At 28.9% G+C, this 22,892-nt stretch overlaps 2 protein-coding genes across 2 annotated transcripts; both read left to right on the top strand.

Annotated features, from left to right (window-relative positions):
• Positions 1–956: 956 nt before the first annotated feature.
• LOC103498101 (LOB domain-containing protein 25) lies at positions 957–4,888 on the top strand. Its single transcript, XM_008460580.3, has 2 exons — positions 957–1,027; positions 4,230–4,888. Exon 2 carries the CDS (start codon positions 4,248–4,250, stop codon positions 4,743–4,745), a length of 498 nt encoding a protein of 165 aa, XP_008458802.1. The 5' UTR covers positions 957–1,027; positions 4,230–4,247; the 3' UTR covers positions 4,746–4,888.
• A 13,747-nt stretch (positions 4,889–18,635) lies between these two features.
• LOC103498099 (oleosin Ara h 10.0102-like) lies at positions 18,636–19,883 on the top strand. Its single transcript, XM_008460576.3, has one exon. The coding sequence runs from the start codon at positions 18,691–18,693 to the stop codon at positions 19,237–19,239; it is 549 nt and encodes a 182-aa protein (XP_008458798.2). The 5' UTR covers positions 18,636–18,690; the 3' UTR covers positions 19,240–19,883.
• Positions 19,884–22,892: the final 3,009 nt, after the last annotated feature.

Raw genomic sequence — 22,892 nt, 5'->3', positions numbered from 1 at the left:
TATTAAAGAACAATAATTTGTGTGTTTTAACGATCTTTTAAAGGTTGCGAGGTCTCATCATCAATTTTCAATGTGCACGAATATTTTAGTTGCTCAAGGTGGTACCTCTTTGCATTCATACCTTTTTTGGGTCGAATCTCATTTTTCGTTTGAATCATTTAGGATTTCTTGAATTTTGATCTTATATATTAGATAAACATGAAATTCTATCTCGAAACTAATGTGTGATTATTTGATGAATTAATTCATGAACCGATTGTGTTATGCAATAAAAAAATAACAAAGAAAACAAAGAATGTAAAACAATATAGTTAACAAATCAACACATATCTACATGATTCACTAACAGTATGTTAGGTATATACATTCAACAAGTAGAGAAAGACAACAAATTTTATGAGAGAAAAACAGGTATAATACGGATCTCAAATGTGTTTCTAATTAAAGTTGGAGAGTTTATATATACAACACACTTCTCTCTAAACCCTAAAGTTACTCTAAACCCTAAAGTTAATAGATTGTAAGGTCTCTTCATCTATTTTGATATCATTGTTGGATATATATGGGAAGACAATAAATAATAATAATAATAATAATAATAATAATAATAATGCGGAGTTTAATTGAAACAGTGCTTGGACATTATTTCACAAGACAGTGTCATTGTCACCTTTTGGATTGTCTGTTTGGTGTTAGCAATATTAAAAGAAAATTCTGTTTGCCTCTCTTTTTTCTCTCATCTTCCATACCTTTTGCCTTGGGTTTTTTGAGGCCCCCCTTTCCTTTCTTCTTCTTCTTCCTTCTTCCTTTTTTCTTCTTAGGGTTTCTTCCCATATCTTATTTATTTACCCTATGCTAAAATTATAAGGTAATTTATATATATATATATATATATATATATATATATATATATATATATATATATATATATATATATTATATTTATGCATGTTTATGTCCTTTCTCCCCCTAATTAAGAGCTTCTTCAAACACCAAATTTCTGGAGAAAGAAGGATCAAAAAGCTAGGTAAACCCTAATTCTAACCTTTTCATATACTTAATTAATTTTATGATATATGTATATATTATATATTATGCTCAACAAGAACTTTGGAAAGATCTCCTTGATGATTTTATTTTTCTCCCCTTTTGAGATTTTTTCCTTGGAGTCACTTAATTAAATTATAATAATTACTTCATTGAATTATTTTGATAATGTGTTGTCCTGCCTGTTAACCTAAAAAAAACTATCAAATTATAATTAATATGAAACACAGATCCTGCAAAATATGTGTTTATTAAATACTAAGATTTATATTGTTTTATATATATAAACTAAGAATTCATAATGTTTTAGTACAAAGGAAGGTGTGGGATTTTTAATGTTTCAGCTGAAACAGTAATGTGTGGTATGTTTTGTACAGTGAAGAGAATTGAATTTTAGACAATTTAAATTCCTTAAGAAAAAGAAAGAAAAGAAAAAAAAAATGGAAAAGAAAAGAAAAGAAAGAAAAGAGTAGGCTGTCTAAGAACAATTTAAAGTGTATTATTTATGTACTTTCTCCATCACTAAATTTATTTGTGATGTAATATTTAATAAACTATATGTACTACTAAATGTAGCACAATTGGAATAGGCCTGTCTATTTACTATTATAAATATTTAACCGTTTTTAGTATATAGCAAAATAAAATGAAATCATTTGCATTTTTATATAGGTTTGACAATTTCTTTCGATTTGTTAACTTCTCTTTAATAACATAAAATTTCATCTCGAAATTAATTGCAAATGAAAAGATTATCTCATGCATTTTATAAAAAATAAAATTATGATATTGTAGTTTTTCATCTCTAATTGTTATATGTAAATGTGTAACATGATGGAGATAAATGAGGCAAAACCATCCTAAAAAACAGAGAAGAAAATCAATAAGGGAAATCCACTTATTCAAGTTAAAAAGCACTTTTTTTTTTCATCTTTTTCTTTTCAGTGTATTTTCACGTACAATAAAATGAAATAAAATATTTAAATAAAATGAAATAAAATATTTAAATATAATGAAATAAAATATTTAAATATGACAAAATTTCATACTCTATCAATAATAAATACAAATAGACTTAATTCTAGAAGTGTTTATTGATGACATTATATGATAGAAATGGAGAAAAGCCTATCAAAGTTTATCATGGATAGAATAGAATATATAATTTTACTATATTTTATAAGTATTCTTGTCATTCATAATAATTTCATTTTTCTATATGTATATATACATATTGATAGACATATTTCTAGATAGCAAAAAAAATTTATTGAAACTATTTACAAAATCTAATAAAAAAAACTGAAATGCATTAGAGAAGATTTGATAGATTTTGCTGTACTTTGTAAATAATTTTAATTTTTTGCTATATTATTTGGAGATCTCTTATATATATATATATATAATTTAATTAATTAAATAAAATATCACTCCAAACCAATTAAATATAGCTCATAATTAATATAGTGTATATTATAGAGCAATTATAAGAAATAGAACATTTAACAAAATATTTATTAATTTGTTAAAATTGTCTTATTTAAAAGAAACCTATATTTTATTTGCGATTGAGTGGGGTTGTAATTTGAATTTTGTATCCTATTATTTTTAAAAGAAAATTATAAGATTGACACCAAATCGCGTTAAAAACCTAATTTAATTCTTTGAAAAACAATGTTTATTTGATTTTTAAACCTATTTAACAATGAGATTTTGGGTTATTTATTTATTTGGAAAAGAAAACATATTTAATGCAAAAGTTAACCATTTGTGTACTTTAGTAATTTTATAAAAGATTTGGTTTAGAAAAGTGGAGAAGGGGATGAATAAATCCTTCCTTGTTTGCATACATATCTACCCAAAATATTATTAATATGCAACAAAAGATAAAGCTTTTTAGATTTATGTTAGCTACTTTAGGTACAAAAGTTATTCCATCATTAAAAAAATATATTATAATTTACTATTGAAAGCCCTAATCAAATAACAAAAAAAATCATAAACTATACTAATAACTACAAATAATTAAAAATAACAAAAAAACCCTCCCCGTTAATCTAAAGGGGTATTTTAAAAAATATAATAAAATGATAATATATTTACGTTATATAAAACAATTCAAAAAATAGAAAAAGTCAGCATGAAAAATACAAAAAATGTCCCGTCAACGACGCGTGTAATATACACGATCGTTAAATGATTTATTTTTAAAATTGTCTATACACGATCGTTTAATTGGTTACACAATGGTTTAGATTTGATTGTTTAGCGATTTATTTTTTTAAATTCATCACGTTTAATTAGGTTACACGATGATTTAGATTTAGTTACATAATCGTTTAGATTTAATCGATCATTTAGATTTAGGTAGCCAAATTTAAATGATTTATTTTTTAAATTATAGGTATACGATCATTTAGATTTAGTTATTTAGAATTGAACCCAAACCGTGGACCCAAATAAATTTAAATAATTTTTTTTTCAAGATTTGGTACACACTAAATGATGTTTTGTAGTTTAGATTTAACTTTTTTTTTTTTTTGGTATAGGATCGTTTAGATTTGGAAAGATTTTTTTGTACACGATCGTTTATATTTTGGTAGCCAAATCTAAACGATGTTTTTTTTCAGCTTTTATATCTAGTACACGATCTTGAACAACTAAATAAAAATTTGAAAAAAAATATCTTTTATATTTTATTTGATATACGATCTTAACAAAAAAAAGACAATAGAGACGAAGATGGAAAGAAAAGGAGAAAAAAGAAAGATGATAGAGCAGACGAATATGAGAAAAAAGACAGAAGAAGAAACTTAGAATATAGATTTTGTTACACAAAAATATTTTATTTAGTTAAATGCATTAAATGGTATATATTATTTTATAAGCAGCGATTGCATCTAATCTAATCTCATGTTTTCTATTAAAAAAAAAAAGCATTAAAAAAATAATGAAAAAAAATCACTTTTTAACATAAAAAGTTTTTTACCGCTACATAACTGTTTTTTACTAGATAGCAAAAAGATAGAGGAAACTCAGACATGTAAACTTAAATTTCTTTTCTTATTTCATTTCGTGGATGTACATATTTTTAAGTAATTAATTCTATTACAAGAACAAAAGAATAAGACGATACCCGTGGATATTCTCCCCTATAATATATTGTTTGGTTTTGTTGATAGAGAAGAAAGAAAAACAGTATGGCTTCTTCAAGCTATACAAACTCACCATGTGCAGCATGCAAATTCCTAAGAAGAAAATGCTTAGCTGATTGCATATTTGCACCCTATTTTCCCCCTGAAGAGCCAACCAAATTTGCCAATGTTCACAAGATCTTTGGAGCCAGCAATGTGAGCAAGCTTCTCAATGAGGTTCAACCCCATCAGCGCGAGGATGCCGTAAATTCTCTAGCTTATGAGGCCGAGGCTCGTATGAAAGACCCTGTCTACGGCTGCGTTGGGGCCATCTCCGTTTTGCAACGACAAGTTATTCGTCTCCAAAAAGAGCTTGACGCTACGAATGCTGATTTGGTACGATATGCAAGCGGTAGCGCCCGCCCGCCCTCACAATATGGAAGGAGAGCAACAACTGCCTCGGTGAGTAGTACTCGCCATCATTCTGGTCTGTCTTTTCTTTCTCCCTTGAGCAGTAATCATCACGATGATCCTTATTGCCATGAAAATGAGGAAGGCAATTGAAAATCTTGTATGAATTTGTGAGTGAAATTTTTCTTTCTATTTTCTTTGGGGTTTTCCATTAATTAGTTCGATCCAATCCCTTGTTCCTCTCATGTACCAAGCTTTCTTTTTGGGTATATTTTTCTCTCTTTATCTATAACTGTGGCGTGGTTTTTTTAATGCAATATAATTAGTTCTTGTATCTAAATTTACATTTGTTTTTATTGTGTTATATTTAAGTGTTATTAGATCATACTTTGAGCATAATAACAACCATTACTTAAATATGTATTCAGAGGGATTTGGAATAATATAAGGTTATTAGCGTCAACATATTATTTTTAGTCTTCTAAATTCGACAAGTTTTTTATAATTACTAGTATTAAACACGTGTCATGCACGTAAAATACAATTTTATATTAGTAGCATTAGTACGAACGTAAATATATCATAAAAGAGTTTCTTAATTAGATTATATTTTTGTTTTATAAAGATCATAGTTATTAAGTATCGTAAATATATTTGGAAATAATGTAGAGCAGATACATAATCTAATATGATATAATTAATATGATAAAGATAAAACAAATTATTGATTAAATACAAAATTTATATGTAATTAAATCAAATAAATATTGTCCTTATTTACTCTTATATAAAACACCAAAAAATATAATAGAAATTTGAAGAATCACAAGTGGAATATAACAATAAAAAAGTTTAGTTTAATAATAATATAATAATAGGAGTACGAAAAAGAAAAGGAAAAGCAAAGATTATCTCTCTAGAAAATTCAAATTTACATGACTTAGCATTTTGATCTTCATTTATGTCAATGAGGAAGAGACTTGAAGATTCCAATAATTTTAGTAATTGAGTGGTGTTTCAAAGTTGATATTTCCATGAACTTTGGTGGAAAAGAAGAACTTTCCCAACTTTTTTTTGCGTGCATATAGTTAATTGCTTCTTTTTTGATTCTTCGCTCAACAACTAATATTTGATAGCAAATTTTTTTGTTTTTAGTTATTGAGTTGATGGACACATATTCTGGATTAAGCTATGTTCGATCCCACCTTTTGTTTTTTTTTTCTTTCCAACCCTTCCATATCTCTAAAATCAAACTACCAATAATATTGTGGAACATCAAATTTGTCATGACTTATAGTTGTGAGCACGAGAGAGAACTTGTATATATATATAGAGTGAGAAATACAAATGTACTTAAGAAAGAAAGAAATGATAGAGAAACTAAATGGTTTAAAAAAACTTTAAAAAAAAATGTTTTCCTTCCACTTAAAACTATTCCACACCACCAAAATAATGAAATCCTTTTACTTCCTTCTTAACATAAAATTTCACCATTTCCTAAAAACAAAAAAAAAAACATTTTACAACTTCTCATAGCAAAAAAAAAAATAATGACACGTTGCAACATTTAATATTGAAATTAATTTATTTCTCCTCAACGTAAAACTCCTCCATTTTTTTTAAACAACCCTTTAAATTCTCTGCATCACAATAAATAAATCAAAGTTTTCTTTAATAAAAATCTTTAAATTCTCCGCTTCTGAGCTTTTATATATAGTATAGATAATGTTGGCTTATATATTTATATAAATATATTAATATATTACAAAGATGGTAATGTTTGATTCTATGAAATGCTTCCATCAAACTGTCCTTTTTTGATAAGTGCTTTCGGTGTGTCTGTTTCTATGACTTTGCTCATCTAAAAAGGGTTATCTATTTATTTATTTATTTATTTTCACGCATGTTATGATAATGGAAAGATTCTGTGTTTAGTTTTTAATTTGAAATTCACTTGTGATTGAGAAAAACAAAGTTTCTTTTATTTAAAATTCATTAATATAAGATTTACTATCCTTTTGCTTCTATGTAAGATAAATTTTTTAGCATATGTTGTGATTTATTTGATAATTAATACAATAGTTAGTTTTTTTAAAAAATATATAAAAATCAGGTAAGATAGATTTCTGTCACTAAATTTTATTGTAGTCCAATTGCGATCTATCACTAATAGATATTAATATCTTTATTATAGTCTAAAAACAGTTTCATTAGTTTTATAATTTAAAACAATTACTTAAATAATAAAAAAAATTTATAGCAATTTTGAAAATTTTTTAAACAACATACTAGTAGATTAAGTATTTCCATAGTAATCAAGATTACTTTCAAGGATTAAAGTATTTACCTTGAAAAATCATATATAACTAATAGAAGATAGAAGCAGCGTAACGCTAATACAAGGACGTGTATAGATTTATTAGAAAAATGAGTATCTTTGAAAAATTGTTTTCGTTAACTTGAAATTGTTTTCGTTATCTTGAAAATTTTTCTAAAGCAATTTATTTCACAAACTCAATTTTATAAAAAAAAAAAAAGAAATTAAAAAGAAACATTAAAAAATATATATTTTCAAAAAAATAAAAAACTTGAAAAGTAAAATGAGATAAATCCCAAAATTACTTCTAATCATTTTAGTTAAAGAATATTGATGATATTTATCTTAAATTAAACTTTGATGTTTGAATTGATTTTCTAAAAGTTTATATGAATTTTTTTATAGACACTTGTTTAAATAAAATTGATTGATGTAATCAACAATCTTGTAGCATTGTCAATTACCAAGATAAAAACTACTAAAATATTAAAAAAGAAAAAAGAAAAAGAAAATGGTAGCTATATATTAATAATAGAATGGATCCATACTTTTGAGCTTCATACACACAATAATTCTGCCCCAACCTAAGTTTAAAATCAAACTCATGTTTTAATCAATAAATTTGATCCAAAATGTCAGAAGGGTCATTCCCTCTTCATGTGCATTTACTTAGCTTCATGATTTGGATTTCAATTTAACTCATTACAAAGATTTCAAATATGAAACGTTAATTATTAGTACCAAAATTGTGGAATTAGGACTAAATATAAGTATCACACAATTATTTTGTTCTCAATATCCATATTAAAGCACCACTAAATCTAAAAAAGTTGGTTTGAAATAACATCGAAATCTAAATTGACTCATCAAAGATAGGTTCTAGTGATTAAATAGAAGATATGAATTCAAGAGAGAGCTAAGAAAGTCATGTTTTCAATCTATATTGATCACCTACCTAGTATTTAATATTCTATAAATTTTATTGACACTCAAATATTGTATAGTTTAATGGAGTTGTTCCATAAAATTGTTAACAATGACTTGGACATATAAATGTTTTGTCTTATGTTAAAAGATTTACAAACTATGAGAGGGGTCTAAATATAAAAGCATGCATTTGAGTTTCTAAATTCTAGTTGTGGAACAGTGTGAAAAGAGAACAAATATCTTATTACTTTTCCATTTAAAATTTTACCTTCTTATAAAATCATCTTTAATGAAATTTATCAAATAATTTTTCTTCGATTTCACCTTTCTTTTTGACGAGTGCACGACAACAATTACGCTAGCATTGAAGTCGTTACGAATTTTACTTTTAAGACAACAAATCTTCTACTCCATAATTATAACACGACACTTGCAGTTAAAAAAGTTTAGTCAAAGTTATTGTAAAGTTTGGCTAGGCTCAGTTATGAAAAAGGGGAAAAATTAATTAATGGAGAAGATGTGAATTGGTGTTTGTCTTATGGGGAAATGTATAAAAAAGATGACGGCAAAGGGTGTGGTGAGGGCCTAATGTACATGTAAACCCTAATTTGTAGATATAATAAAGGTAAAGAGTGTGGTAGGGCCTCAATTCTCACCACCACCGTCCAAAAAGTCCTTTCTGCCCACCCCACGCCGCTGCATGGAGGGGCTTCTTCTTCTCCAAACCCACATATTCTACACCTTTAAGCTTTAACTTCCACTTTTTACTCACTTTCTCTAATATGGAAACTCTTTTTCAATTGTATCTAAGTTTTTTTAGAAGAAAAATAGTGGTTTTAATGCCAATGTCAGAAATGGAACAACTATAAGATGAAGAAAGAATAAGCTAGAAATTCAACGCACTTATATTTACACAGGTAAGTTTAATACTATACCACATTCTAACACTTCCATATCTCGAATGCTATTTTTTTTCCTTTGTATAAAAACTTTCAACCCATGTGAGTTCGAGAGAGAGAAGTAGATTGAGAAAAAGCACCAAAACTCTTTAAATTTCTAACTTCCAAAATAAAACTTAAAAAGAAAAAAACAGAACCAAGCAAAATTTAGACTAATGTTATGATGGTTTTTTTTAGAAATAATGTTATGATGATTTTAAGGATTATAGATATCTTTTTTTTTTCTTTTCTAAAAATGTATATTTATCCTTAAAGGTTGATTAGATAAATGATAAAATTGAAGATTTACTAGGAACAAATAACAAAAGAAAATTTAGTTATTGAAATGATAAAATCAAATAAATAATAAAAATAAAAGTTTCATTGTTATAAATTTACTTGATTATTTGAACTTTAATTAATTAATCGTTCCTTACTAGTTCATTGAGAATGATATAATAGAATTAATCATTCTTTAAAAACAACACGATTATCTGATCAATTTTACTTTTGTCATTATTATGAAACTTGATAAAGAGTTTTTCCAAATATAATTCAACGTTTATCTATTTTCTTTGATGTAATTAACCATTAACTATTTTTAAAATATTACGATTCAAATTTTTAGAAAAACTTTGAGTAATCTTTTATCACAAAATATTTCCCTTTTTAATAAGTACAAAAACAAAATATAATATTTTTTATAATTTGAACAATCTCGAAAAAACCGAAAGTTGATAATGATAATTAAAAAAGAAATGTGGAGAGAAAAATTAGAATCTTTAATTTGAATGTAGAAAAGTCTTTTGTTTAAATGACCTGAAAAATTTAAAATATCAATAGAATAAGAAGAATTAAATTAATTGGTTTAATCTGAATTTAAAATAATAAAAAACGAATAAGATACAGCGTAAAAACGTATTCCTAAACGACTAAAGATTAAATAATCCTAAATATTAACTAAGAGTTAACAAATAACAATGGTTTAATTCAAATTTAAAATTATAAAAAATAAATAAGATTAAGTGATGGAGATAATTGTCCAAAGAATTAAATAAATCATAAAAGTAACAAATATATTAATGATTTAATAAACCTAGATATTTTAAAAAATATGATATTTAAGGAGATTTCAAAATTAAAAATAGAGGAAAATTCTCTTGGTATTCCAAATTTAACTCCATTCTGTTATGTCACAATCTCATGTTCAACGAACAAAAGTAGGGTGTGTTTTAATAATTTGTTTACTTTATTCATGAAATCCCGAAATACACCGAATTAAAACAAATGAAACATGAATTACAATGTACTCTTTTAATGTGATATACACCAATATTCAGCAAAAGGAGATGCGTGACACACTTCTGCACAAGGAAGAGAAAAAAAACTTATCAACTGCCCCACACGTTTTTGGTATTCCTACCATTATGTTCGGCCCATTACAATCTGTTTTTGGGCTTAGACATCTAATGCCCCAGTCTTTAGTATTGGAAAACCGGCTGTCAGAATCCATTCATCTTTTTGGAATCCGTGTGTAAATGGCAAATTTAAGAATAAAAAATAAAAAATAGCAAATATTGTTTTTTTATATTATGGTAAAATTAACTTTTAAATATTTTTCTACTTTTTTGGTCCAGAATTTCCCCCGGATGACAATTGTCCATATATAAATACAATGTATTTTGTGAGATCGAAAAATCAAATAAAATATCACATATCACAGTTACAGTGTATTTGTAAATACACGACTTATGATAATTATTAACTAAATCAAAAAATTATTATATTCTTTGAGACATCCATTCAATTGGTTTCAATATCTCTTAATTATCTCGATTTTTACCTTTAAATTAATAAAAAATAACTTCAAATATTTAATCTTTTATCCAAAGTATTATAGATTCAAAATTATATAATGCAATAATTAATTATTAGGATAAAAAATAAGAAACTAACTAAAAAGAGTTTCAAATATTCATTTTTAAATTTTTGGAATAGTTCAAAGTGAATCCCTCCCTAAAATCATGGCAAAGATAATGCATTAATTAATTATTAACAAAGACATTAAAAAATTAAAGAAAAATAATTTAAAAAATTCAAATTTTAAATGCACGTAGATACCAATCCTTCTCTAAAATGATGGCAAATATAATACAAATAATTATCTTTGATAAATTAGTTAAGTTTAGATTCAAAATTCAACCCTTCCTAAAATCATGCCAAATACAATGCAAATATTAATTATCTAAGAAAAAATGTAGAATTAAGGAAAATGAAATTAAAAGATTCGCCCGGAAGCAAAGTGTGGAAGACCATATTGACAATCAATCGAAGAGCTGATGGCTATAGAAGCGAAAATTTGAATGAATAACGGAGGAAGAGATATTGTTTTCGAAATTTTAACATCTTTATTGTCTAAATACAACGGAAGGTTGAAGACCGGTGGAAAGAGATCCTAAAAGGGAATGGTTCAAAGCGATTAAGCGGGGAGCGATCTTAAAAGTTCCGGTAGAAAGCGATCTTAAATTTTAAAGCAATTGGCATAGCTAACCTTTTAGATTAACTAGAAAGAATACGTACTTTACATGTGAAAAGTCAAAATTCTAATTTTAAATTTTAAAATATTGTTTTAATTATATGTAAAAATGTAAAAGTTTTAATTTAAGGTTTAAGATAGTATAAAATTTTAGTTTTTGCTTTTAAGATATTCAAATATTATAAATCGGTGAAGTAAAATATTTGTAATTATATAATATATAAATTTATACAAAATAAAAGAAAATTTAATTATAAAGAAAAATATCTATTTTAAAATTTTAAATTATATATAGCTTAGAAATTAAACATTTTCATGTTATTTTGATTTTTTTATGGAGTTGATTGACTGAAACATCTCCTTACTTTTTTGTTTGGAGAATTTGTGTTATTTCGATTGTGACCACTTACAATTATTATCCAATAAAATTAAAAGATCAATTTTAAAATATTATCAAACTGAAATTTTATAAACTATGTCTAAATTGTAGGAACTAAATTTTTTATTAAATCAATACGAAATTAATAAATGTATAGTGTAACAACCTAAAAACTAATTATAAAATATATCTTAAGCTTATATATGCATAACTGATTATTGAATCCAAATTACCAATGATAATGAGGTGACCACATTGGACAATTATATTTTAGCTAGAGAATATAAAAGACTCAAGTAACAACGTAAGTTTATGAATACACAACTGTATAAATACAATATATATAAATAAAGAGGAAATTAGTGGTTAACCATAATAGAACAAAATATACATTTTTTCATTAAAAATAAATTAAAGAAAGAAAGAAAATAAAGAAAAGAGAAGAATAAAGAATGAAATGACATAAATAAAATAAAAAACGATGGATAGGGAGGTTTCTTCAATCCAAAATATAATACTCAGAAATAACCAAAATTTAAATTAATTGAATATAGATACATAGACGAAATAATGTTGTAGTGCATGGTTAGTATTGTGAGAATATTGCTTATTCGACATATAGTTGATAGTGTCGTTAAAGGTCTCTTTGCATCTTTATACACCAAATTACCTCTTGCTTTACACCAAATTCTACTATATATGGATTTATTTTATTGCTCACAATACTGAGAAAGAGATAATGATTGGGAGTGTGAACATGAGTCACAGGGAAAATGAGGGAGAATGTGTGAGTGATAGAAGGGAATAAAAGAAATTTATATAGCTTTATAACCGAGCTAATGAATGGTCATACATTTTTTCTTAATTTAATTTTGTGTGAGGAGAGTTTTAAAGCATTAAAAAGAGATTAATGAATTTAATTAATTGAGAGATAATGAGGGATGTAAAGGTTAGTTGAGAAATGGTAGATTTATTCATTGAAAACCCATAATAATTAGAAAAATCAAATTACAATAAAACCAACGTAGTAAATAAAAAAGCAAACTATGAAAATGACAAAATAGGAAGAAGAAGCACTACTAGAAAAAAGGCATACGATGACAGTTAAACACAGTCATAGTAAAATTTTGTAACAGTTATTTGCAGTCATTATTCCAACAGTTATGAAAAGTATTTTATGACAGTTCGAAAAAACTGTCATGAAAGGTGTTTTTTATGATAGAAAATAAATGTCACGAATATCTTATTTTATGACAGATAATAACTATCATTTTTTATATTTTATGATAGATAATAACTGTCATTATTTATATTTTATGACAGATAATAACTGTTATTATTTATCTTTTATGACATATAATAAATGTCATTATTTATAATTTATGACCAAGATTAACTGTCACCATTTCATATACCATGACTTTAATTAACTATTAAGAATACTTTTTAAATTCAAATGTTATAATTTTATTTTCAGCTCATGTTTTTCTTGCTTATTTTTTAGAATCCCTGTTTCTTTTTGCCACCCTGTCGTTACACAAATCAATTCAATCACAAAGTACTATACAACACACCTATATGGAAAGAAACCGTGGACACTTTAATATATATATATGTTAACATACATCTTGTAATATATGTACAATTGTTGGTAAAGGGTTTGTACAATGAAGCAATGAACATATATTTTTTGGTATCAACAAGCTATTTAAATAAGTACATTTGAACCAAAATTTTGCTACCAAACCTAAATCAATGAACTTCCGCAAATATCGCTTCACCGCTCTAATAGATTCTTGTAAAACCTAGTAAGAAAAGAAAATGAAATTTTAGAGTATGACTCTTTACATCAAGATAAGAATATACACAGGTTGACATACATAACACATTCACTTCAACAACACAACACATACACAACACGTTAAAATCAAGATAAGAGTGTATATCAACGTTTTTGCTCGACAGTTACTGAAGCATACTTCTCTTTCAAGAAAAAAATGGAAATGATGGCATCATCACCTAGAAAAAAAAATACAGATAACAAAATCATGCAATGAGCGAACAAAATAATTTTTAGGAATGAAAAGTGGAAGGCGAATAAGAGAACAACATCATCAAGAGTTCAGTTTAGGTTGACACATCATCAAGAAGCAGCCTCTTTAATGCTAATGTTTCCCTCACAAACGACGTGAGTGCCTACAATAAAGCTATGGATCCAACAGATGGAATTTTGAGTGATGGGCGAATTTGAATTGCTTCTAGCCTTAATTTTTAATTCTTCCTGCATTAAAAGAACACAATAAACAACTTTGGGGAGAAAAAGATTTACCTTCTTTATCGAATCCAATTCCTCATCAGATGCACTAATCAATCATCTAAGCTATCAAAGAAATTCGAGCATCATGGTCTCCGATCAATCTTCACGGTAGCAGCGACGTTGGGGGAGAGGAGACGCGATGTTCGAACCTTCACGTTAGCAGTGGCGTTGAGGGGGAGGAGACCCGATGTTCGAACCTTCTCGGTAGTAGCGACGTTGAGGAAGACGAGATGCGACATTCAAACGTTCGAAGACAAAGAAGTTAAGGGTAGCAGTTGCAGTCGACGACATTGAGGGAGGAGACGGGAACAGGGACAGAGACGTTCACGAGGAGGGATTTTGCATTTGTAAGGAAAGGAGATGGAAGGTTTTTGCGTGAGGAGATGGAGGGTTTTGGTCCCCTTTTCTTTTTCTTTTTTTCTTTTTTATTTTAAAATGTTTTATTTTAATAAATTTGAATTAAAAAATATTTAATTAATTTTTTTTAATGGATTTACATATTATGACAACAAATAAGTGTCATGTGTTTGTGAAATTCGAAAACACCGTCTTTTCCTGCCAAAACACGTTTTTTGACATTTGATGACATTTATTTATTTCCTCCTTTCAATTTGGGATGAAACCAACTGTCAAAATAAGTCCCTTTTCTTATAGTGAAGTTTTTCCCTATTGCCACTTTTATACTATAGATAGATAATTAAATGTACAATAATTTTTTATTAAAACAAGAAATGAAAGTTAAGTAAAGTAAAATCTATAAATGATAAACTCTATTATCCATGGACTCTGTAAATGATACAATCTATAATGGAAAGATTTTAAGATATGATCATAAACTTTTTTATACTACAAATTCTTTTATATCGGTATGTGTTAATATTTTAGATTTGATTTTTGGGTTGCAACTCCAAGACACGAGAATTGACTGAATTTTTCATAGTACTTTATTGTTTTTTAATTTCTCACTAGTGTCAAAAAACCATCTTTTCTACTTAAAGTATATTTGGTTTAACTTTTCAAATGTTTGATTTTGATAAATATTTACAATCAACTTTTTGAAAAAATTATTTGTGAATGGTAAATTCCTTCCTAATTTATATAGTTCTTAAAATTACCTAAACACCTTCAAAAATCATCTACCACATTTCCACTTTTTTGTGATTGCTATAACTACCCTTCATTGACTCACTAGGACCATGCTCACCACTCGCCACTAGCTGCCACCAGCCACCACCATTATAGCATCCTCCAACACACTCTAGATAAATGTCAACCACTCTAATAATCACCACCACCAAATCAAACGGGAATCAACTCCAATTATTATAATTTTGAATTATTAATTTATAGTATTTTATAGACCTTAGTTTGGTAGTTTTACAATAGTCTACTAAAGTTGATTTATGTAGGATATTTGTATGTATTAGTTTCTTTTTAATTAATAATATATATCTATCTTTTAGCATGATGTTTTAACAACTAGACTAATTTTATAAAAATTACTTATTAAAATGAAATTTTAACAACTATATAGATAGCTTTTTTTTAGAAAAGCAGACATGTGTAAGATCTTTTGTGAGGATATCTCATGAATATCAAAAATTTGTATGCCACGTGGACAAGGGTGTCATTGCTATTATTCGTATGATTTTATTTAATTTTTTTTTTGTCATATTATTCTTTATTAGGTTCATTTGAGCCCAAAAACGACTTTAGCCTGGCCCATATATCAACAAAGCCTGATATCTAATTAATTGAATCCTAGATCTAAGTCCATGTCCATCGACAAACCAAGTTCACATAAAAACTGTGCCAAAATAAATAAAAGATTTCTTAGATCATAACTTTTAAACTAGAGAGTCTAAATTGAATTCTGATTCTTCTACTCCTCAGATTAAACACTCTGAAAATAGAAATTCAAACTTGACAAGTGCCTACATATTTATTTATTAGAGGTACTTCTATAATCTTTACAAATGCTTTAGAAAAAGCAACTTGGATCAAACCTAAAACCTATAATAATCGCTTGAAGATTCTAAGACAATACACTCTAGAATTAACTTGATCTAAACTAATTCAACGAATTGATCTTAACGTCAAATTTAAAGCAATATTTGAAAGAAAACACAACATCAAAAGGGTTGAATAATCACAAATTTTTTAATATTGATATTATGAGTTTTAGAAAGCATTACAAGCTATTTTAAAGGCCAAATGGTCATTCATAAGATGAAAGCTCAAAAGTAATTCAAATATACTTAAATGTCAATCATAGAAAATAATTAGTAACTTAAAATGCTAGATTGCATACTAAATTAATTATAAGTCAAATTGAAAAACTAAAAGTGTAAAAACATTTTAAAATGTCTTATTAAGGAGCCAAAGTCGTTGGACACGTTTGACAAAATTTGACATCACATTTTTCCATGGTGTGCACGATTGACAACATCTTCTTCACAAACTGTACACATTTTTTTGTCCTTCATGTTATCTTCCAAACTATTGGACTTCGCCGTGTCATCTTTACTCCATTCTCATCTTGACTCGTTGAATTAAAAAATATTGTATATAAATGTTGGGTCAAAATTATGTGTTGTTTAATGAGAATTTGATAACTTTTGAAGGTTTAGTGTGAAAGCGTCTTGAATCTTGTTTGTCTTACTTTTGATTGCTCTTTTGAATACAATTAATAGATCAATTATTGGATTCATATCCCGACTATAACTTTACATTGAATAAAGAGATGTGTATGTATATTAACGTCATGAAAAGAATTTGGGTGCATATGAGATACACACATCTTAGGCACGTCCCAATTACATGCATTCAATGAATATATATATATATATATATATATATATATATATATATATATATATATATATATATATATATATATATATATATTCTTTGAAGGGGTCTTTTCAAAAATATAAAAAAAGGGCAAAGTATTTACATTGTATAAAACAATTTCGAAAATAGAAAAAACCAGAGGCCCAACGTGTAAAATACAAAAAATGCCTCGTCAACAATGCACGTAATCTGTTTGGTAACGCAATTTGGTACACTATCGTTTAGATTTGACTATTGTTTGGTACACGATCGTTTAATTGTTTTTTCAATTCTATCGTTTAATTTGTTACACGATCGTTTAATTAATTGGGTTACACGATCGTTTAGATTTGACTACCCTAAATCTAAACCATTTTTTTTTCAAAATTTGGTATACAATTGTTTAAACGATCGTTTAGATTTGGGGTTCCAAATCTAAAAGATTTTTTTTTTTAAATTTGGTATACAATTGTCTAGATTTGACTACAAGATCGTTTAGATTTGGCTATACCCCAAATCTAAAAGATTTTTTTTTTTAAATTTGGTATACAATTGTCTAGATTTGACTACAAGATCGTTTAGATTTGGCTATATGATTGTTTAGATTTTGCTACCCTAAATCTAAACCATTTTTTTTCCCAAAATTTGGTATACGATCGTTTAGATTTGGTTACACGATCGTTTAGATTTGACTACACGATCGTTTCTCAAAATTTGGTATACAATCGTTTACATTTTGCCACCCTAAATCACCCTAAATCTAAACAATTTTTTTTTTCAAAATTTGGTATACGATCGTTTAAATTTGGCTACACGATTGACCCCAAATCTAAATGATTTTTTTTTTTAAATTTGGTATAAACAATTTTTTTCAATATTCTCTATACACAATCTTTTAGTTTTTGTTACCCTAGGCCTAACCAATCTTTTCAAGATTCTTATACACTATCAGATTTGGTTACCTAATCTAAACGTAAAAAAGAAAGGAAGAAAGACGGTACGATCCAGGTAGTGAATGAAAAAAAAAAGAAAAAAAAGAAATAGGAAGAAAGACATGCACACATCTAAAAAAAAGAGAGAAAACAAGAAAAACGATAGAAAGAAATAGATTTGGTTACCTAAATCTAAAAATAAAAAAATAAAAAATAATGAAAGAAATAGACGAAAAAAATAGCACGGGCAAATATATTGAGTTACCCAAAATTAAAAATAAAAAAAATGAAAGAAATTATAAAGAGTATAGAGGAAGACGATAAAAAAAAAGGAAAGACGAGAAAAAAAATGGAAAACAAACTTAGAATATTTAAAAGTTTGTTATATTTTAAGAAAGTTCCATCCTTTTAATTTTTTTAAAAAATATTTTTATGTAAATAAAGGAGGGAAGCATAATATTTAGTTGCATCCTATGTTACAACCTAATTATTTCTCTAACTTTTAATGGTATGCAACATGTTTTCCTCTGTAAATCTAGTGAATAAATTTAAACACATACCAAGACAACTATGAAACCATAAATGTTGTTTTCTTCCTCCATTCAATTTCACGTCTCGATTTTTTTAATCCATAGTGTAGAGGTATTTTCAATAATTTTAACCAATTAATGACAATTCTAAATTTTTTATTCAAATATATGAATATGATTTCTTTAAACAAAATTATTATTTTCTTTTTCATTTTCAACATTGAAACACATAACTTGGAGTGAAACTTGTTGTTCATGCAAACCCTCAACTCTCCAAATCACACATCTTCGTGTCACCCTCTTTCCCATCTCCACTACGCTTTATATCCTTCCAATTTCCCCTTCTCCTCTCTCAACCCCGACCACCGCTTTCCGCCGTACTCCTCCAACATGGGTGATCGATCACCGCCTCGCCAAGTCCAAGTCCACCCCCAACAACGCTCTTACCTCCAAGACCCCACTTGGAAACTATCGGGTGGCGGCCGCCATGTTGACCACCACCAACATCAAGGCAGCGGCGGCGGCCCTTCCGCTTCCAAAATCATTGCCGTCGTCACCCTCGTCCCCATTGGTGGCACTCTCCTCGGCCTCTCTGGCCTCACGCTAGCCGCCACGCTCTTCGGTCTCGCCGTGTCGACCCCTGTGTTCCTTCTCTTCAGCCCAGTGATCGTACCGGCTGCTGTAGCAATATGCCTTGCAATCGCTGCATTCTTGACGTCGGGAGTGTTCGGGCTCACGGCGTTGTCGTCGCTATCGTGGGTATATCGGTACATCAGACGGGCGACCGGGACAGTGCCGGAGCAAATGGATATGGCAAAGAGGAGGATGCAGGACATGGCAGGGTATGTGGGACAAAAAACTAAAGAAGTTGGACAAGAAATTCAAAGTAGAGCACAAGATCAAGGAAGGAGATCAGGCACAACGGAACAAAGAACTTAATTAATTAAAAAAAAATGTGTTGATGATGCATGTGTTTGTTTCTTTTCTCCCCTGTTTTGTGTGTTATTTTTTTTTTTTTTTTTTTTTTTTTTTTCCTTTTTCTCTCTATTGTCTTGTTAAATAAAAAATGGTTTAATGCATGGATGTAAATTTTCTTTTGGGTTGTTGTGTATTTAATATATGAAAGTTTGTTTTCCTTCGAACAATTTCTTTTGGGTGTATGTTGTGTAGTTTTTTTTATTGAAGTATGGAAGGAGGAGCTGAAGATCTTTTGTCCCACATCGACTAAATGATGATTAGACTATCCTTTAAAATTGGCATACGGATGTTATGGTATCGCCGAGCTCGGTAGTGTGAGCTTGTAACTCGAACGGGGGCATTAATGTGGTTGGAGGTTGGCCCAGCTTGCAGAGTAGGGTTCTATCGGGATAGTTTACGGCCTGCCCATTCCAAGTAGAGAGTTGGGCCTTGGGCTTCGAGCGAAGGCTTGGAGTTCATCGCCACTAGAGATGGAGGAAACCGCGTGAGGCTGGTTTCACAGAGCAGCGTCACCTCCCGCTCTTGTCGGTGGAAGGATAACAGGTCGTTTCTTGGTGGCCCGTCAGATGCTCTGTGGGTAGTTCTCAGCCCAACAACCACTTTTTTATTATTTATTCCTCTATTCTATAGAAAAAAAGTATAAAATGCTTAATATACATATATACCTGATTACTAAAATATGTATAACTAAATTGATTCATGATTATAAATTTATGGGGAAATGATGTTTTTTGTGTAGTTGGAAAGTATTTGTTTTTCCCTATTATTATGAGTCTAGTTTGGTTAATATTTAAGTTTTGAGTAAAAAGACTGGGTAAATGATACAAAAAAAAAAATGGTAAAAATTGTTATTGCACAGTTAGCATCTTGAAAATAAAGTTGTACAACATTTAATTTGAAATTCGTAGATAATGTGATTTTTCTAATTTCTTGTTTTCTTCCAAAATTTTTTAAAAAGTTATGAGGGTCGAGGGATGCTAAACGTGCAATTTAGATTGTTTGAATTACTTTTTAGAACAAAAATTCATTTCTGTATGGGTCAATCCAAATGAGAGAAACACATTTTTTCGTCTCCAATGCCAACAACTCTTCATTTTTATTTTTACATTTTCTATTGCACGGGAGGATCCTGCCCTGCCCTCTGCCCCTTGGTTTTCTGGTAATTTTGTGGAAGAATATGCTTCAATAGCCCTCTCTCTTCCTGTGGCTTCAATCGGAAGACTCTGAAGACAAATGTCCAAAGCTGTCTTTAGTCAGCAAATACTCTGTGGAATGGGGTAAAAGATCGAGTCAAGAGCAAAATCCGTAGTTTAACTACAAGTTCAAAGAATGATCAAAGGAGTCGACTACGAAAAGAACCAAGAGGAATAAGAGGAAGACATAGGAAGAATCAGACTCAAGTCATAAGAGGATCATAATATCTAAGTTCTTCTTGTTCATTGAGGCGGTTTGAATGTAAAGGAATCAAAGGCAAATTGAAAAAAATCAAAAGATATAGAAAACTTAAGGATGAATGAAAAAATGCAAGAAAAGTGCAAAAAAGAAACATTAGATTTTGTTGAGAGCTTTATTTTGGTTGAAGTTTCAAGTTTAAGGATGAATGAAAAATGCAAGAAAAGTGCAAAAAAGAAACATTAGATTTTGTTGAGAGCTTTATTTTGGTTGAAGTTTCAAGTTTTCTCCCTTTTCTATTGTCTGACCTGGCCGTGTTTGAATTAGTTAGGTTAGTGGATAACTTGCTTCTCAATCTCCTAATGCTCTTGACTTTGATGAGAGGCCAGGGGCACCTTTCTCAACTTATCTTAGCTACTTAATACTCAATACTTCAAGGGGCATTCTGAGCTGGAAGGAGGTAAGCAAAGGAGGCATTACGGGTCGACTACAAGAAGCAAAACTTCGTAGACTTGACAAGTTGAGAATGCCGACTACTAAGTTATTTCCATTGAATTGAAGAAGTAAGAAAATCAGAGAAGAATTCATAGAAAAGACGTTTTGATCATGAATGCTCTCTTTAGTAATAGAAGGAGCGAAGAGTCTAGACTCAACGAATTTCCTCTTTTTATAATGGGGTAAGAAGAAAGAAGGAAGCAACTAGGTGGGCATACTAGAAGGAAAGGAGCGACCCCTTTTGTAATAGTAAAGTAAATCATCAAAAGAGTAGTAGGAGAGGAGAAAGGCTGATCTCGAGGAGCGATGTAAAAGGGAGAGGAGTGGGCGACAGATGCTTCCGTCTTCACTATTTTGAACTCATTGATAGTGTGGCTTATCATAAATTTTCCTTGGATTTCTCCGAGCCGGGGCCTAGCCTCTTTCCAAAATGGGCTAATTCTTGGATTTTTTTATCCATCCATGTTATACTCTTTTTTTGACTTAGCTAAGAGTTCCCAAGCTTATCTAATTAGCCATGACTTGAATGAACATCAGAATCGGGAGGGAAGGCACATCCTTCAACCTTCTTTTCTCTCTTTTATCTCATCAAATCAGAAAGAAAGAAAAGAAAAATCAAGATCTAGATATTCATTTCCCATTTATCAAAATCATAATAGAATCACTCAATTTCTCGGTAGTTCTAGCTTTCTCTCTGAATCTTCCTCTTTGAAAGAAAATTTTCAAAACCAGCATCAATAATTGGAAATCAAAGATCCTTTCTTTATCACTTTTCTTATCTGATCTTTCATACTCTTTCTCTTGAGCTGCTACGCATCTTCTCTTTCTGTCTTGATATTCAAAACGAATTGGAAAGTGGTTTATTCATCACTATTGATCTTTCTATTTTCACAGTCTTTGAAACCCCCACGTAGTAGAGTCGAGCAATTCCTTCTCATATTGAATTGAGCCTGATTTTCTCCTTTTGAAGTTTATCCATTATTTTTGATTAAGACTCTGGATTCTTATGGCTTTCCGTTAGCGCTTCAAGTCTATAAAAGAGGTCTAAAAAAGAGTTAGTAAGGTCTAACCTAGAAGTGGGACTCAGGATGGATCTTTCCTAGCTCGATTCCGTTTCTCTTTTCTTTCCACTTGAAGTTACTAACTAAAAGACCCAAGTTTGAATCTGAAAGGGAACTACTACTTCTCTTTCTAAAAGATCTAATCTTGCCGATAAAACAAGAGGGAACCCCATCCATGTAGCAATCAATCTGGTCTAGCTCCGGCACCTTACCTATTCGAGAACATCTCATTCCTATTTTTCTTCACTTGCTCTAATCTCTAACTCTTTTTATTACCTTGATGTAGGCCCTTGCTTCTTAGTGATAGTCCTCTTCCCCCTTTTCATGAATAGAAAGAGTGATTCTAAGAATGAAAGTTAATATGGAAGGTCCGAATGCTCAAAGAATTTGAGGTGAGACTGAAAGGCGTGAAGTAGCTCGACTAAGAAGGAGAGAAGCAAAGAATTTGCAGGAGAAGGCGGGAAGTGAAGCGCATTTATGAAAGAGACAAAGAAAGAAGTCCGTTAAGACTAGAAATCTCAAAATTCATGTATTAAGCAAATGAGCAGAGATTCTTTTTGCCTTGAAAACTTGGCTATTTCTTGACTTTTTACTTCTAAATGTGAGTTTTTTGCATCTTTCTATTTAACGAGAATAAAGAAAAAATGACTGATTCTTTTTTGTCTT

Source organism: Cucumis melo, chromosome 9 (genome assembly GCF_025177605.1).
Source record: "Cucumis melo cultivar AY chromosome 9, USDA_Cmelo_AY_1.0, whole genome shotgun sequence".
NCBI lineage: Eukaryota > Viridiplantae > Streptophyta > Magnoliopsida > Cucurbitales > Cucurbitaceae > Cucumis > Cucumis melo.
Note: the sequence above shows the minus strand (reverse complement) of the source record. Positions and strands in the feature narration are given on the sequence as shown.